Source organism: Cupressus sempervirens, chromosome 10 (assembly GCF_028749045.1).
Source record: "Cupressus sempervirens isolate cs-2001-9-10 chromosome 10, ASM2874904v1, whole genome shotgun sequence".
NCBI classification, from domain to species: domain Eukaryota; kingdom Viridiplantae; phylum Streptophyta; class Pinopsida; order Cupressales; family Cupressaceae; genus Cupressus; species Cupressus sempervirens.
This window is the reverse complement of record NC_143127.1, coordinates 992,629,234-992,648,235: the sequence shown is the minus strand read 5'-3', so window position 1 is coordinate 992,648,235 and position 19,002 is coordinate 992,629,234. Positions and strand designations below refer to the sequence as shown.

General features: G+C 38.7%; 1 protein-coding gene across 2 annotated transcripts in view; it reads right to left on the bottom strand.

Moving 5' to 3' along the window:
- LOC149537290 (uncharacterized) overlaps positions 1–19,002 on the bottom strand; it is a 108,367-nt gene that overhangs the window by 68,504 nt on the left and 20,861 nt on the right. For both annotated transcript variants that reach the window (XM_089807658.1, XM_089807659.1), the window contains exons 4-5: positions 3,071–3,129; positions 2,128–2,173 (exon numbers count right to left, since the gene is read on the bottom strand). In XM_089807658.1, coding sequence (XP_089663784.1) covers positions 2,128–2,173; positions 3,071–3,129 — 105 coding nt within the window. The remainder of the gene's footprint in view (positions 1–2,127; positions 2,174–3,070; positions 3,130–19,002) is intronic.

The window sequence follows — 19,002 nt, the reverse complement described above, 5'->3', positions numbered from 1 at the left end:
TCAAAAATCATGGCCCGAGCAGCTTCTACAATAGATTTGTTCTTCCTTTCAGCAACCCCATTTTGTTGAGGATTGTAAGGAACTGTGAACTCCCTCTTAATCCCAGTGACTTTGCAGAACTCTTTAAGTATTTCAAAAGTATACTCCTTCCCATTATTTGTTCTCAGAATTTTAATGTTCTTACAGGAGGAGTTCTCGGTGATAGTTTTGAATTCTTTAAATTTAGAGAGAATCTCTTCAAATTCTATGCATTTAAGGAAGCATATCCATGTCTTTCCTGAAAAAATCAACAAATATCAAATAGCACTAGAATCCTCCTATAGATGGTATAGACATGGGCCCACATAGATTAGAATGTACTAGTTCCAACACTTCTTTAGTTTTGCTCAAACTATGGGGAAATGGCTTTTTAGTGTTTTTCCTTAAGGCACAACCTTTACGTGATCCATTGTGAATATGATTTAACATGGGCATTCCAGTTACTATCTTCTCCATTGATGTTAGGGCACAGAAGTTGATATGACCTAGTCTTTTGTGCCATATTTCATTTGAATCAGAAGTCTCATGTACAAGTGCAAGGTTTGTCTTAGCACATAGCTCATATAGGAGTCCTTGTCGTACTCCTATTGTTAGAGCCCTTTTAAAGGTTAAATTTTTAGGCCATGCTAGTACTTTCCCTTCGATGAAAGCAATTTTATAACCATCATCTTCAAGAGAAGATATAGATATTAAATTCCTCTTAATACCTGGTACATAGAGAACTCCAAAAAGTTGAATAGAATTTCCAGATTTCAATTTTATGGTGCAGGTCCCAATTCCTTTTACCAAGTGTGCAGAGTCATCACCAGTTGTAACTTCTTGTCTATTTCTATTTTCATGCTTTCTAGGCTATCCTGATATCCAGTGATGTCTCTAGAAGACCCACTATCAACTATCCATGTATTCCTTTTAGTTGACATTTGGCTGGATAATGCAGAATAGAAAGCATATTTCTCATGTTCATTTCCTTCATTTAACTTCTCAGATTTTGCAACAAATGCTTGAGGTTTAGATCTATCAGGACAATTTATTGCATAATGTCCATATAGATCACATCTGAAGCATTAGATTTTGGACAAATCTTTCTAATGTTTGGATTGTCCTTTTCCATGAAAATTTCTTTTCCTTTTGTTGTTTTTCTTTTTTCCTTTCTTATGAGAATTTGTATTAATAACTTGAATATCTTCATCTAGAGTTTTGTGTTTTCCCTTAATCATTAATCTCAATTCTTCTTGAAGACAATCTGATCTTAAACGATCCATTTTAGGGATTTTAGAAATGATTCCCATGAGTTTGGAAGTCCTCCTAATGCTATTGCAAAATATGCCATTAAGACTTTAAGACTTTAATGGCATTAGTTAAAGTCTTAATTTCTATGGCATATCGACATGTATATATATATGAGTATGGTCTCATGTGATCAGTGCAATTTTCTGAACCAAAGCTACTTGTCTCAATAGGAATCCTGTCTTAAAGGCGACAACATAAATTTCCATAGGGGGTCAGTATCACTGTCTTAGTAATGTCACTTCTGATGGCCTTGTTCAATTTTTGAATATAAAGATGTTTTTGCCAGGACAAAACTGAGTTTTTCGCTTAGATTCACAAGTTTTAGCGAAGTTTTTTGGTGATTTAAAGGTAAAGCTCTAGAATCTAGATCACCTTATGGTGAGCTGTAAAGCTTACAACAATATAAGGCCAAGGAATAAGGGCCATCAGAAGTGACATTGCCAAGACACTGATACTGACCTTCTCTAAAGCATTCATTTTGTAGTTTGTACCTTTATTTTCAGATCATGCAAGTATTTTTAGCTTTATGAATATGAATTAAAAAGTACAGTTTCCTCTAGTTGTTTTTTTTTCCCAGGATTGTGATTTAGGCAGAGGTGAGCACTTGCATTGAACCTTAGCATGTAATTCAGAGAAACACTACTAGCATTATAGAAATGCAAGGCAGTGAAGCCTAAAAGATTCAAAGAAGTCAGATTATGACAACAAAAGTTAAAACAATCAATAATATGTCAATAACATTATGAGATGTGCCACAATGATCATAAACATAAAAGCACTAGGAAAAAGGATTCCTACCTGACAACCCAGCACAAGTAGCAGAGAATAGCATTATGGGAGGGGCCTGCATGGTAACACATTAATTTATGTCAACAAAATTTACAAGAACATATAAAGAACACAAAAAAGACCATGTTAATATTTACTTTAAATCAAAAGCAGTATATTATCGTTACCAAGATATACGTATTAAGAGAAGTGTGCACTAAACAATATTTCCATTCCTTGTAAGCAAGATATAGGATGCAAAGAGAAACAAAACACATTAAAATTAAATTCTAACCAACCAACCACAGTGTTTCTATCTGTAAGAAGTGGGCATTGACTGACATATATTCATGTGCAGTTCCCTTATAGACATTAATTTATACAAAATAAGGTCCCAGGTCAAATTTTAGAAAAAATTATTCATGCATATTCAGGGTGGCAACAAAGTTCGACTACCAAAAACTATTGCTTTTTAAATACATTCATGTTTATTGGGTTACATAAATGACTCGCAATCTAATGTTAAACCATCTGTCTATGAAAGATAACACTCATGGCACTTCTTAAGGTCATCATTTCCAGCTCTCGCTGCCATTGTGTAAACTGAAAATGTAAGAGATTGTTCGAACTAAATACATCAACATCTCAGTTATCCATCAAAAAACATATGCAAGTATCAAGACATATAATCACCTTCTTTGAATCATTCTCAACTACAAATGAGTGTGTGTGTGTGTGTGTGTGAGAGAGAGAGAGAGGTAAATAAATATAAGCCACTGCTCTTTATTGCTTACTGTCTGATTGCAATTGAAAAAATGTAGATTTCTCTGAAATTCTTGGGTGGTTGTACCTACCCTCCCCCCTCAAGTAAGTATAGCCTTAAACCTTATTGACTTCTATTATTATATATTTTGCATAGTACAACAAACCCCTGCAAAGTTAAGAAAATTAAAAATGATATCAGTGCACTTACACCAATAAGAAACTGCAACCACATAGGTCCTTTAACCAATCTCTGAACAGGAGGCATCCCTGCGGGGAATAGAATTTCCAGCATCAGATAATAAGCATCATAAATCTAACCTCTATGCAAAAAGAAGAAAACTTTTGCCATGCTCTAGAGCTGGGCATAAACATTAAATATGGAGAATCCTTTGGGAACCTATTTTAGAAGTAATATACCAGGTCGCTCTAAAACTGGGTGTAAAAGTTAAATATGGAGAATATTTTGCAAATTTGTTTCAGAAGTAATATACCAGGTTTTGCACCCGTTAATGGGTGTATGAAGGTTGATCTTTCAAAGCCAAGAAGGGAAGAGGTGAAGTGGGAAGCCCCAGGAGAGGTATGGATTAGAGTAAACTTTGATGGAGCAGCGAGAGGGAATACAGGGCCCTCTGGCACCGGATGTATGGCCAGGGATTCCAATGGCCATATTATTGCTACTGAACACAAGAGGCCAAAAGTGGGGACCAATAACAAAGCTGAGGTTCAGGGCCCAGGCAGCATTGCTGGGGGTTCAAATGGCATAGAGGCTGCAGATGGACAAACTGCATTTGGAAGGCAACTTCAAATTATTGTGAATGCCATTGCAACAGGCAAATCATATGCATGGTGATTGCAGAAGGTAGTTGAAATAATCAAAAAAAAAATTACCATTTTAAAATGTCAAAATATCGCACATTTACTGAGAGGGGAGTACAATGGCAGATTCTCTATCCAAGTTGGCACTTGACGTGGCGACATCATAGCAGGAAGAGATGTGTGGCATCATGGCAAACATGTGGATGAGATGTGATGTGATGGATGTGAGTTGGCAAATTTCTTGGATGGTGAAGGACAGTATTTGCATTCAGTGAGAGGAAGGTGGCTCAATGTGGCTTTACTAATTCTGCCTCTGCACATTTTCTCATGCGAGTGAGCATTCAGTGCAAAAGGATGAATGATGCACTATACATTCCTTTCCTCACAATCCCAGAGGTACATTCGTTGTGGGTGGCAGAAGTAGCAGGTGTTCTGAGCAAAGTGGAGAACGGAGAGGTGGTATAGAAGCAAATTTCTCCTTTGATGCTATGAAGCAACAAAAGTCGTTCAAAGGGCCAGTGACAGTGGAAAGATTGAAGAATGTCAATCAGGTGTTGGTACTTTTGGTGCTATCAGGTACTGAATGTGTTGATTTTTTGGGTGTTGATCAAGCAACAACGAAGTTCAAACCATTGTTACTTTATATATATTTAATAAAATAATGTTTTACTGATTAAAAAAATACCAACTTTTGCATTTTATTTTTTTTGGCGTATAAGTTATATAATATTAACTCAAAAATATTGTGTGAGATGAGATATTTGCATTGCATGGATGCAATATAAAAAATTAGAACATTAATAAATGCAGCACAGTTGAAAAACTCGGACTTCACAAAAACTCGCCGAGCCCAAAAGTTTTCAAAACTTGGGAATCAGCGAAAACTCAGGGACAAACCCGACAATTTTATTAAACATTTGAAAATATATATTGTCTAAATGATTCTTTGAAAACACACATACATATTAAATTTATAGAATATACCAAGTCACTAAATTAGGTATGGATAGGTGAGCATGGTTTGTCTGAATCGATACGACAATATTTTCGCCTTACGGAGAATTGTGTATATAAAATTAATGCCATTAATTTGTTTTTTAATTATATTAAACTAAACAGTATTCTGTTTAAATAATATTTTATTTTTTTTTTTGAAAAAATAAATTGATCATTATTAAGATCTAGTATTTACTATTTATAGTAAGTGGTTTGTGTTTTTTAGTTTAATTTGAAAAACAATTATCAATGAATTCACTCTGTTTAAGTTTAGTTGAAAATAAAATTATTAATGATTATTTCAATCTTTTTAAAATATCATAGTTGTCTCAAAATATGAGGATTCAGTTAATTTTTTTATGGTTATGATTTGACAAAAAACAGAAGATTTTAGCAAATGAAAAAATAAATTAATAATTATTTAGGTCTAGTAATTATAGTAAGTCGTTTGTGTTTTTTAGTTTAATTTAAAAAACAATTATCAATTAATTCAGTCTTCTTAAATATCATAGTTGTCTCAAAATATGAGGGTTCTATTGATTTTTTTAATAATTATGATTTGACGATAATAGATGAGACTTTAGCAAAAAAAATTACTATGGTTGCCCCACATGCAAATCTGTTCCCCCAAACAGCGTGAAATTTTTAGCAAATAATTGCATGTGCCTTCTTTCTCGTAGCTCTCCTCCCATTGCCACCCAAGATGCTGCCTGGACTCAACCTCCAGTTCACAATGGAGAAAATTAATGCAACCAATGTTGCCACAATCACAATCATACTGCTGATGAAAGAACTAATGCCAGTTTCTGTATACCAACATAGGGAGAAAATAGACACTTGTGATATGCACACAAATCAACAACAGGAATATCTAGAAGATAAGAGACAATCTAACTATACATGAGGAAGAGGAAGATGAAGAAGGAATCGAAGAAATGATGCCACTTGCTTCAACTGTGGAAAACTTGGTCACTATGTGACAAAATATTGGGGAGAGAAGAAAAAGAAGTCTGCATTTTGTGGAGAAGAATCCCACGACATTTATAAATGTGAAAATGCAAGACGATTTTCCAGAATGCTGTCATCACATCCCAAAGTGATGGTATATAACATGAAGCCAGAGTAATCGGGAGAGTCAAAGAATGGACATCTGGCATCAAACACATCCACGGAAGAAAATTCTGGAGAGGAATTCATGGCAGAGACAAAGAAGAAAACCAGAGCAAAGAAAGTCCAGGAACAGAAAGAATAACCAAAAGGAGATTGTTAATGAAGATGAGAATTCTAGCCGAAAGAGGAAGAAGAACAAAAATGCTTCTGACCCACTAAGAAACAACATGAAAGGGTTGTACAACAAGATAAACAGCAAGATGTTGAAAAGTAGCAACATGAACTGACCTATTGCACCAAACAAGAAATTAAAATGTTGAAGACTTGGCCACTTTAGCACAAAAAAAATGCCTAGTGGTAAAGTTACAAAGTTGAAGAAATATTGGAGGAGGCAAAAACAGCAGCAGGCCAATCAGTTATCAGAAGACCGGAATTGGAAAAATGGTCCCTTGCTAATTAATTTACATCTTAACATCCAAAAAGTGAAATATTAGATGGTTGACCTTAAAGAAAACCTGATTATTATACTGGCAACCACATGCGACAAACTGAAAAGACGTATACTTGTAAAGACACCAATAAATATCAGTGTAGCAGATGACTCCAGAATGGATACACTGGGCACTTGTACAAACGTTGAAGTTCATGTTAAAAAATCAAACAAATGGTTGACATTGAAATTGCATAAAATATCCTTAATCAGAAAAAATCAGATAAACATGCACACATTCAATTTCAAACAGCCAGCATGCCCAACATAAATCCACAACAGCAAATTATATTTCTTCTTTGAACAGACAACTCTTCCTCATTAGTATTTCTCAACATTCCAAAGATCAAAAACAACTAAGCTTAACATAGACATTAAGAACTCGGACTTCAGGCATAGCCTTAGTTTGTTAATAGAGATACCATAAGTATCGAGCTCGCAATAATAATCTTAGAATATCTGATGAGTCACAATATCATAGAAGTCTCAATTCAGATCAGAGAGGCGCATTAATACCGACTATTACAGAATGCTCTAATATTCAGACAATGGGAATCTGTGAGACCTCAATGACTTGTTTTAGACTCTGAATTCCAATATAATCAGCCTTCTGAAATCAGTGCTTAATTATGCAAACTCCCTTTTTGTTTAGCTTGCGTCAGACAAACAGGAAAGGAAGATTGGATGTCTGTTACAGCTGCAACTTCCAGCAATCTCAGTCAAGATGAAAACAACTTGCACCTACCAGCCTCCTGTGATTCTGAAACTTCTTCAACTTAAGTGTCGCCATTCAGGGGTTTCATCATGAAAGCCAAAAGAGCAAAGAGGGGATGAAGGTCTTGTCTCAGAGGAAAGGGAATCTGTTTGGTGCATTTTGATATGAATTTTCTTGATTAATAGCTTTCCACATCAACCCTTATAACTACTGGTCTTGGTAAAATAATTGTTTAACGTATGATTAGTGTGTCTGAAAGGGTAAGCAGTTAGGTAGTTGGTTCATCGCGACAGTTCTTCGCAACCCTTCGGCACTTTATATTCTCATGTACTTGTATCCAGTCACCATCACTGTGAATGAAGTAATGCTGTTGTTGTGAGTCTGACTACAAGAATGTAAACATTTGCTGAAGTTAACAAAGAAGTTGCCAAGTTCTCCAAATAACAGTGTTGTGTTGCATTATTTATTACTTTCTGTTACTATCTATTTTGTAGTGTCAAACCTTTACCTGTAGCGGTAAACATTTGGCGCCACTGCCTTAAAACAAATTTGGGAGTGAGAGAGAGGTACATGGTGAAGAATGCATAATGGGTCAACCCATCAACGAAGAAAGAAGCCACAACAAAGACAATATATTTCAGGAGTTGTTTGAGGGAGAGGAAGCAGTAGCGACTGACTTCATCTCATTGCTACAAGCAATCATAGAAACCCACATACGAAGAGAGGTTGTGGAAGAACAAGTGTTTGAGAGTGTAGTGTGACAGTCTCGAACTAAGTCGTGCTGTAGAATGGTTGATGACCAGGCTCCCTCAATTGTTGGCATAGACATTCTTGGCGTTGCAGAATTCATGTGAAGAAGTCAACTGAGAGAACAAATGCCAACAAATCTTGCAGAGATTTGAGGAGAACAGGTGAAGGTAGATGGAGGAAAGGGATGAAAGTCGAAGAAAAGGCAACCCTTCGAAGAGAAGGAATTAATGCCAAATTTGTTGAACAAAGACAAAAATTGGGAAGTATACATACACAAGTTAGAGGCTATTTAGAGGGCCAAGAGTGTAATAACCTTAGCTGACTATAACTCGGGCACACACTAACTTTCTATGATAGGTAGTTGTTTGACATTTTGTCAAATACTTTGCAAGCAAGCATTTGATTTCACTGAAAGGACCCGATTGGGCTCTTCTTAGAATTTGTTGAATACTAGTTATTTTTCCTTATGATTTTCATTAAGATGCCCAACCAAAGGTAGTGCTGAAATATGCAAAAGGCTGTTGACTGATTTACAATTTAAAGTTGTAAACCTTCATTCAATTCAAATTCACATGCACAATAATTGACTTCTCAGCAACAGCACAATAATTCTCGGTTCATTCAATTCTCCCAACCACAAGAAACACAATACGGGAGTTACAACAAATATCCAAAATATAACGAAAACACTATACCTTAGCGCTGATTTGAATGAACTCCTCCAACTTCAAACCCTTGTACCTCAGCAAGGGCACCAAACTTTAGACTCAAATATGTCACAAAGACAACAAGAGCAAAATAAGATAATCAAATAATCAGATGCCTCTTTCCAATGAAATGAGCTCGTATTTATAATCCTTTATTGCCAAAAGTTTTCCAAAAGAGCTCAACTCCAAAAACTACAAAGCTTCCCTAAAGAACTCAGCTCTTGAAACTTTCCAACACAACTCACTTTATAACATTTAATACTTGGCTTAGGCATATAATTAATTATAAATGGACCCCTCCAATGATGACCCGACTGTTACATCCCAATTTTTGACCTAGTTTAGAATATAGCCGATAAGGTTCACATGAAGTCAGTTGGCAGTTTAATTCATTATAATTTGGCAAAAAGGTAAGATGATTAATCGTTATGATTTCAAGTGAAGATAATATGTTAGATGATCGTTAATCACTAATTCATGGAATTGAGATGAAGGTTAACCATTACGAATATTTATGATTAAACAATTTATAATTTAATTACAAGAGAATTTCCTTGCAGAAAACATGTCGAAGGGGTGGAAGAATTGTCATAAAAGAATTAGGCAGGAGCATCACCATCATTAGGCAGGTGGGTAGAGAACCTAGCGACTTGGAACAAAATACATCTGCGGGAACCGCATGAGCTATTTAATAAATAATTTAATTAAAATAATTGAGTTAAAATATAAAACATATCTTAAAGAATTCTAATTTATCTTTCATCATATCATTTTAGTAAATATTTATAAACGTGCATTTAAATATAAAAATGAATTGGCGTCATTATATTTTAATAATTTAATAGAGTGATGTTTAGTTGTACATTATAATAATGTTCAAATTATAATAATTGAGTTATTATAATTTTCAAATTATAATTTTCCAATTCTTCTTATTTTTCCTTTATTCTTTTCTCTCTTCATAGTCAATTTAATTATTGGAATTTAAATGGATTCTTGTAACTAAAGGTCGCCGGAGAGTCGAGCCTCTCTTTCTTTTATAGAGTTTCATAGTCGTGTCACAACACCTTTTTTATCTTCATCTCCTTTCTTTCTCCCTGCTAGCAGTGGCTCTTTCTAAGATTTACCAATTGAAAATCTCAGCATTCTTTTCCTTTTTCTTCCACGCTCCCTGCTGCAGAAATCAGAGTCGTCGAGTTTGCATAACCAAAGCATTCTGAGATATATCTGCTACGCCGAGTAAGAAGACAACCGAACCACGACTTTTCTATTTACGTTTCTTAATACTAAGTTTGATGGAAACGCATGACTCCATTTTGAATGTTTCCTTAACGCTAGTCTGATGAATCGCATGACTTCATAACACATTCTTTTTATTTGTTGTATAGTGAATCCCACACTTCTCAAAGTATATAATGCAAAGTCTGTCGGCCCATTTAGAGACCAAAAGCTGAGTGCATATGCCACAGCAACGTGTTAGTTTTTCATTCCATATTTCGCACCATTCATGCATTAATTCCATACAGACCAAGTTCCAAGTAATAGCATAACGTATGGAATCTGATAAGCAATAAGCATATCAACCATGAGTAGTAAATATCTCAAATTCAAGACTAAAAACATTAATTTGTATATAATTTGTTCATATCACAGAGAGATGAAACCATGTAATTAAAAACCGAGGAGTTCATCAGCAATGATGAATGTTAGGGTGAAGAGGTGTAAAACAAAATCCAAGGAAATGAACTTGTGAGCACCTAGCAATCACCAGCTTGATGGCCTGAATGGTTAGGTGTTGAAAGTCTACACAAACAATTCATGCGATTTCTGCTAAGTCCAATCTGATGCTTGTTTATTCTTTCTTTACTCTCTTTTCTCATTGTTAAACCAAAAGTTAGTGCTCTGCTTTGTATGTTTACCTTTAATAATAGTTCATGACAATACAATGCTAATTTTATTGTCCCATGTCTTTTACATATGAGTGCATCAGTTTTTGTTAGTATCATGCTACGTAGGATTGTCTAGATGAATACCAACACTCGGTAAAGTATTGTTTTTCATTGAGGATAATATCTATTTTTAGTCAGTACATAATGATAGCTCAGAGAATGAATCATATATGTGTTCCAACTCTTTTCTTTTCCAATCGGATATCCGTTCTTAGTCAGCTAGGCATGATAGTTGAGAACTATATGTGTGTGTGTGTGTGTGTGTGTGTGTGTGTTGTTTTCCTAATGTGCATAAGAGATCAATCTTCGAGTATCCTTGAGAATGCATCATTTTTTAATTCAAATAGTAGTTTAAGTGAATCAACTTCAATGTAAATGCTATTACAGTTTTCCGAACAAATTTAGAATACTATTAACATCAAGGAATTCGCCGCCAAAGAAGTAATGAAATGGTGAAGAAGTGGAGTTAATCTGCAAGAATGTGGAAGAGAAATCGATTATGATTAAATTAATTAAACATTCAATTTTGAAATCTTAAAAGAACATAATTATGTAATCACAAAGTGTGAAATGCGTAAGTAATCTTCTTGAATAATTGACAGTCATCAGCTCTGAGAATTCCAAATACAAGGAACTCACCCGACTGTGTAGCCAAGAAAATGGGTGATGAGGTGTGAGAAAGGAATCATCAATAATATGAATCAGTATCAGTTATGACATTTCAATGTTTATCAATTAATATAAATTAATTAATAGCTCATGAATATTCCTATTATTATGATCTCCTGCTGCCAAGTCGTATGGTGAGTTAATTACCAGGAAGCCCAGTGGATGGCAAGATGATGCCTGTCTATTCTGAGTAGAGAGGGCCTTTCTCATTAGAGATAGTGTGGGGACAAGTTGTGGTCCAAGGTTGGGTGGGTGGTTAAGCCCCTAGCAATGTTTCACCTCTCCCCAAGATGTCAGTTGTGCGTCAGACAGTGATAAACTACACAATCAATTGTTTATCGAAAACAGGTATTATCACTTTTAATTATGAGGAGGTAAGATTAAATTGAGGTATTTCATTGTTACCATTATTTTACACCTAGATACAAAAGATAAATTCGTGGATTGTTTTTCATTTATATGAATATCAAATATAAGTATATTTCTAATCTTGAGATACCGTCACAGTTAAGCAATCGGAAGGAAAGGAACTTGAAGCCCTAATTGATCAAGTGATGATTGGAACCCTAATTGAATTCCGTGGTAGCGGAAGCCCTAATTGATTCCGTGGTACCGGAAGCCCTATTTGAATCAATAGTATCGATAGCCCTAAGTGATCTAGCAGTATCAAAAGCCCTAAATGCACCGATGGTAAACGATGCCCTAATTGATACAATAGTATGTGATGCCCTAATTTTAAATTTAGTGGTATTTAATTGTAATTATCATTTGTTCTAGAGATGGCGGGTTTTAGATGATAGTCGTCATGTAATATTGTTAAATTGGTATTGTACACTAACCCGGGTGGTTGCAAAAGCATCATTAGTATTGATTTCGATCTCAGATTCTGAGGTGTGTGGTTTTTAATTTCTATAGTAATTTTATTTGATGGTATTTCAAGTTTTTAGTTAAGAAATTTTGTCTAAATGATTTTAACGGTAAATCTTATTCACATGAAGATGAATGATGTAACTGTCTTCCTATGAAATTGAAGTTATAACTGTATTCTTGAGTATGATAGATGTTAATTTACACCCAAGAAAACCGGATATTACACTTGTCAGCCAACTGGATGATGTCCGGCGGTGTTTCTGTGTTCTGTAGCCGACGTCGTCGTTAAATAGTTTGTAGCGGATGTAATGTTGTGGCCGACGAACCCTTCGGGAAGGTTCGGCGGTAGTATTTATATCCCGTCTAGGAGCATTGTAAATCATCAATCATCTACTATTGTGAATATTATGAAGCCTAATGTATGTCTGGCATATGCGAATATAATTCTGCTATTCATGTTCTATTGTCTGTATGCGTTGATTTCTTTACCAGTACGGTAAACATTTGGCACCGTTGTCGGGGAACGAACCCAGGTCACCCGCGTGACAGGCGAGAATCCTATGCTGCTTTCTCTGTTTTCAATTCCTCGGATACCCTAAGCCAAGTGTCACTGCACTGCCTCCAACTGGATGATCAGCTCCTCCCGAGCTCTCTACGCATCCACCAAGACAGCCTCACAACCAACACCTACTCCCACTGCCTCTGGTACACAAAAAGTCCATGCCTGCAGCAACTTCGACTCTTCTCAACTGGTCAGACTCCCACGACTGATATCCGCAACGACTGGGGGTCCACCATTTCTGTCATTTTCTACCGATTCTGCACTCTTTCTGGCAACCACAGATGCGTCCCCTTTCTTTTGGCATCATCTATAACTCATTCCAAGCAACTTGAATCTGTCGTCGTTTTTTTTTTTTTTTTTAAATTTTAGCCATCAACTAAATTCAATTCATGTTACAGGGCATCTGTACAACCCAAGACAGATTGCAACTCTTCAGCAGTTGCCAAACCGTCGCCATTTGGAGCTCACCCATGCCAAAAATTCGGCCATGATCAGGCGGCAAGCCGTATGAAACAGTCAAAAACTGAAATTTGAAGCCCCTTTCTTGAATCTCGCTGTTAGCAGTGAAGAAATGCTTGAAGTCTTTACACGATTCTATCTCCTTCTGGCAGCAAATGGCAGAAAAAGCTCGCTTCTTTTATTTGGCTCTGCTTCCCCGCATAGAAGTCTGGCACGACCAAGTTCCAAGCCCGCAAACCTTTCCTTTCACCGGTGGAGGGAGTTATAAATTTGGAAGAAATGATTATAAGCCCGTGGGGCTTTCTTCGGCGGAGGACTATCCCAACTTGATGCCCGCGGACAGCTGCCCGCGGACAGCTGCCCGCTGGGCTTTTAAGAACCCGCGGACGGCCATTGTCCGCGGGGTCTCTAACTCCGCCTGCAAACAGGCCATTGTCCGCGGGGTCTCTAACTCTGCCCGCGAACAGGCCATTGTCCGCGGGGTCTCTGACTCTGCCCGCGGACAGGCCATTGCCCACGAGGCTTTTCAGTCCGCGGGGCCCTTTTCTTTTTTTTTCTTTTTTTTTTTTTTTTTTTTGTAAATACAAAGCACCTCACATTTGCCTCTGACCATCGCCATTCGGCAATGACAAGGGAGTCTCCTTCTGCGACAACGACAGAGTCTTCTTGGCACCGTATTTTTCGAATTTGGATCCATTGACTGCCGGAGGTACCTTCTGCCCGTCTAAAGTTGATAATCTGATTGCTCCATTGTTGCCGACCTTCCGAATCTAATATGGTCCAACCCATCTGGCCTTAAACTTTTCCACTTTGATTTCATTCCGACCGTCGTATGCCTTACGTCTGTTCTGTGCCACCTCCATCGCCCACTATGCCTACGGTCGTCGTGCAACTAGATTATTTCCTTGCTGTCGGTGCCCTTCCACTAATTTTATGCTGCGTTGTAACCTTTTCTTTCCACGCGGTCCATTCACCATGTACCGGACAATGGGATCTTTCGTTTTTCTGTGTTCATCCTTTATGTTCTTCCCCTCAGCTTCAGCCATGGCAGCTTTTCCTTCTTCCTCTTCCCTGCATTCTTCCAGACATTCATTTTCCTTTGTTTTGTCACGTTCGTCGACCGTTAACATATTGCAACTCGGAAACAGTTCGTAGTCTTCTATCTGCCAATGGTAAAGGCCATTCACCGAGTCTAGGTCGTCGTCATTTGATCTTCCGTCTAGTCTCAATATTCCTTCTTCGTCCAGTTCCATTCTCTTCTTTCCTTCATCATCACTTTCATTGTCGCTTTCTGAATCTGACGATGCTGCCTCCTCGCCGACCATTTGTGTGTGCAGGTCAATTGTGAATCTTTTGCCTCCGCCCTCCATTGATAGGGTGTTTCGTTTCCAATCATGCTTTACTTTTGCTTGCACCAACCAATCTCGTCCCAGAATAGCATCATATCCTTTTCTTTTCAATGGAATAACCACAAAATCCAATAAAAATGGTTGCGTACCAATAGTTACCGTTTGTGCCCTTAAGGTTCCCAACGGTTTGATCCCGTGCTGGTCCGCCGTGAGCAACTGGAATGTAGGTGGCCACAGCGTCAGCTTTCCCAACTTCTTCCAGGTATCCTCCGGTAAGACATTCACGCCGGACCCTCCGTCAACAATTGTCTCTGTCAAAACATTTCCCAAAATCCCCATCTCGATGACCGTCGGATCCCGTCTAGAGGTGAGTGCCAGCAGCATTGGGTCTGTTGTCATCACTTCCCTACTATTCCTTCCTGTGTCCTCCAGTGCTTTCGAAAATGGTGTATGATTCAGAATGGCCATCCGTAACTGGGGCATTGTGAGAAGGAGGTCACTTATCTTGACTGGTATCTCCGTTTGTAAGATCTGTCGTACAATGTTTTGTTCTGCGAAGTTCCTTGCCAAGGTGTCGGTGATGTCCTTCAACTGAGATGTCCCAGCTGACGATGCCTTTGCAATGTCTGCCTGCGCTTCCCCCACTTTTCTCTTTTCCTCCGCTTGCCTTCGTGTAATTGCCAGAACCTCCTCTACATCCGTGCCAACAGTGATCAAGTTTACTCCAGCCTTTGGACACTTGGAATCTTCGTGATCGCCGGGTCCGCACCATCTGCATAATAATTTCAGTGTGTTTGCCGCTGTATAATCCCGAGCAAAATGACCCCACAAATTACATGCTCGGCATTGAACAATCGGTCGTCTGTTTGCATCATACTGGGTTCGACTTCGGCTCCCATTATTATTGTTATTGTTCGCATTGTTGTTATTTTGCCCTCTGTTATTATTCTTGTACCCTCTGGATGTGGCACCATCAATGTTTGCATTTTCGTTACTGCCCGACGGGGAAGCCTACTGCGTAAGAAGCACCTGCGGAGATCCTCTTGTCTTCATGTTAAAGGGATAGTCCTTTGTCGAATGGCCCATGATCTGACAGATGTCACAAAATTGGTTCTTTGGACACGATCCCTTAGTATGACCGTCGGTCTTACATTCCGTGCACCACAGTTCACTACCTTTTGGCTCCTTCTGCATGTTTTTAAACTCCATCATGCGAACCATATCCTTCTGTAGGGCACGAACCTTCTTGCTGCTGCCTTCGTCGTCGCTACTATCATCTCCGGCAGGCTTGTCGTCATCAGAATCAGAGGAGCTAGTTTTCTTCTTCTTTGTCTTCTGCTCACTTTCAAGGTCCAGTGCTCTGTTATACGCGTCCACATATGACGGTGGCACAATTTTCATTTTCCTCTGCAACTTCGAGCGTAGGCCGTCCACAAACCATCTTTTCTGCAATCCGTCCGCTGGCTTGCTTTCCATTTTGTTTATTAAGTCTTTTAATCTCCTGGCGTAGACGCGGACAGTTTCGTGCTTGCCCTGTTCGGTATTGAAAATCTCTGCTATAAATTTCATTATCATCCCGTAAGAGTTTAAATTCCGCCAGGAACTTCTTTTTAATGTTATCCCAGCTATTCAGCTTTTGTGGATCCATATCCAAAAACCAATCAATCGCCACACCCCGTAGGGTTGCCGGAAATTGCCTGACCCATTCATCGGCATCTGTGATTCCATTTGCCCGCCAGATTGTCTCACATGTCTTACAATGTCGGATGGGGTCGGCTGTACCATCGCCTTCAAATTTTGGCAGCTTTTCTTTGGGTCCCGCCATCACAACACGGGAGGTCTGCACTGTCACACCGGAGGTCTGCACTCCTACACCGGCGATCGGCACTCCCACACCGGCGGTCGGCGCTCCCACACCGACAGTCTGAACTCCCACACCGGCAGTCAGCACTCCCACATTGGCGGTCGGCACTCCCACACCAGCGGTCTGCACTCCCACACTGGCAGTCTGAACTCCCGCACCGACAATCTGAACTCCCGCACCGGCGGTCTGCACTCCCGCACCGGAGGTGTCGACAGCTGCAAACCTTGGTGAAGAAGAAGGATCCTCTGAAATTGTTTCCCGTGGAAGTCTATCTCGGACGAAGAGGTCACTCCACCCTCATGCTCCCTCGGCACTGCGAACCGTGCGAGTTGATGCTCTTCCGTCTGAATTTTCTTCCCTCGGCGAACACAAATTTAAAAACTCCTCTCGTGCTTCTTCCACCAATTCCACCCGCTGCCGAGTTTCCTCCAACAATTCCTCCGCACTTCGGTTTCCGTCGGCAATCTTTTGAAATCTTCGTCGGCGTTCAGCTTGCTGTGCCAGAATTAAATTCTCCTGCGCAGTACAGATTCAATCTTTTCCCTTCGCCTTATTCCGATCCTTGTTAAGCTGATTTGGCATTAATCTTCATTTCTCCCACCTTCCAGATTCATAAGGCAACGGCGCCAAATGTTTACCGTACAGGTAAAGAAATCAACGCATACAGACAATAGAACACGAATAGCAGAATTATATTCGCATATGCCAGACATACATTAGGCTTCATAATATTCACAATAATAGATGATTGATGATTTACAATGCTCCCAGACGGGATATAAATACTACCGCCGAACCTTCCTGAAGGGTCCGTCGGCCACAACATTACATCCGCTACAAACTATTTACTGATGACGTCGGCTACAGAATATAGAAACACCGCCGGACATCATCCAGTCGGCTGACAACACTGACCCTCAAGTGAAGTTATAAAGTATAACTTTATAATAAGCCATTTAATAATTTAATAGTAATTTGGCCACTAAAAATATAATATCTCCCAAAATACTCATCATTTCACTATGTCGTCTAAAATAGGAGGCATGCCTATTATTTCTCTATGTGATCAAATGCACTTTCCAAAAATAGAAAGGGTTCATCTCAATCAACACCCGCCTTACCACAATAGTAAGTACACAAATCTAAGCCCAAACAAAGTCTAATCTAAGCCAAATGAAGACCAACCAGTAATTGTGGAGAAGACAAGACCCTCCCAAGCCAAATTACTACCTCAGAATAACCTCTATTCACAATAATTAGCCTAAGAGGATCACAATAATAGGCTAATCACTCAAACTTCGATGCTAGCAAGAATGTGGACATTACAATCCTCCCTCCCAAAGATTGCTTGTCCTCAAGCAATCTGGCAACACAGTGAACTCCAACCTCCACCTGGATCCCAAACAAAAAGGTATGTGATACCCCTGTCAACATTGAACCAACTACATGCCACTAACATCATTAGGACCCACAACATAACCTGCAGTATAGCACTCAGAACCTATGTTGATGATGTAGGAGTTAGGATATCACCAGAAGACAACTCCACAAAAAAAAAATCTCTTCTTCCTAGTCACCACCCACATAATATATATTGGACTGTGAACCTAATCATCACCAATAATTCTTGAAAAAGACATAGCTATATAAGAGCCATATGCACTCGTGTCAATTGTATCAACAATAGGTGTAGCCACTTCAAAATCTGTGGAGATAACAACATCACCAACTGCCACAACAGTGAACTCAACCAAATTTGCAGATGGTGAAAATTGAGCCCAGTTCCACTCAGGCGAGAGATCAACATCACCCTCTAACAGCAGATTGTCATAAGACAATGCAGCATCCATGTCAAATATAGAATTGTCCATGAAGTGTATCTCACCACTATGTTGATCTGAACTATAACATGCCTTTGCCACGACATCACTCACCTCATCATCGATGACATGTGTACCATCATCAGAGCACAAATCTGCATCTGCTTGCATACCGCTAAACTACGAAACAGATGGCTCAACCGGCACAGAAGTAGTTGTTGATATGACAGTATCATTGCATGCTCCTCCTCCCACTATCACTGCGTCACTATCAAATGCACAATCCTGGGGGCTAATGTCAACAACTGTATGATCTGACTCAACCTGACATGAATCCATCATGTCCAACTCATGCGATGCCTCGTAAGAAATGTGTTGCACATCTGTAGCCACCACTATATCATCACATTTCACTCTTTGAAAAACTAATATCATGCTCTGCTAAAATCTTGGATTTGAAATCAGTTGAGTCATCTATTTGTGATTTTGATTGAACTCATTCACTAACACATTCAACTGTTTCAGAATACCAAACGGTATCATAGGTTCTTCATCCCTAGGTGGTGAAGTATGCCCTTAATGGGTATAATGAATATCAAACCTCCTATCACCATCCATAACACTAAAAACCAAATCTCCAAAATAAAGCACTAATTTGAGCCCAATTCTTGCAGGCTGGTAGGAAACCGCTCTGATACCACTGTAATAACCCTAGCTGGCTATAGCTCAGACACACCTATTTTCTATGTTAGGTAGTTGTTTGACATTTTGCCAAACACTTTGCAAGCAAGCATTTGATTTCACTAAAAGGACCCAATTGGGCTCTTCTTCGAATTTGTTGAATACTAGTTATTTCCCCTTATGATTTTCAATAAGATGCCCAACCAAAGGTAATGCTGAAATATGCAAAAGGTTGTTGACTGATTAACAATTTGAAGTTGTAACCCTTCATTCAATTCAAAATCACATGCACAATGCCTTCTTAGCAATAGCATAAACAAAAAGAAGTCACAA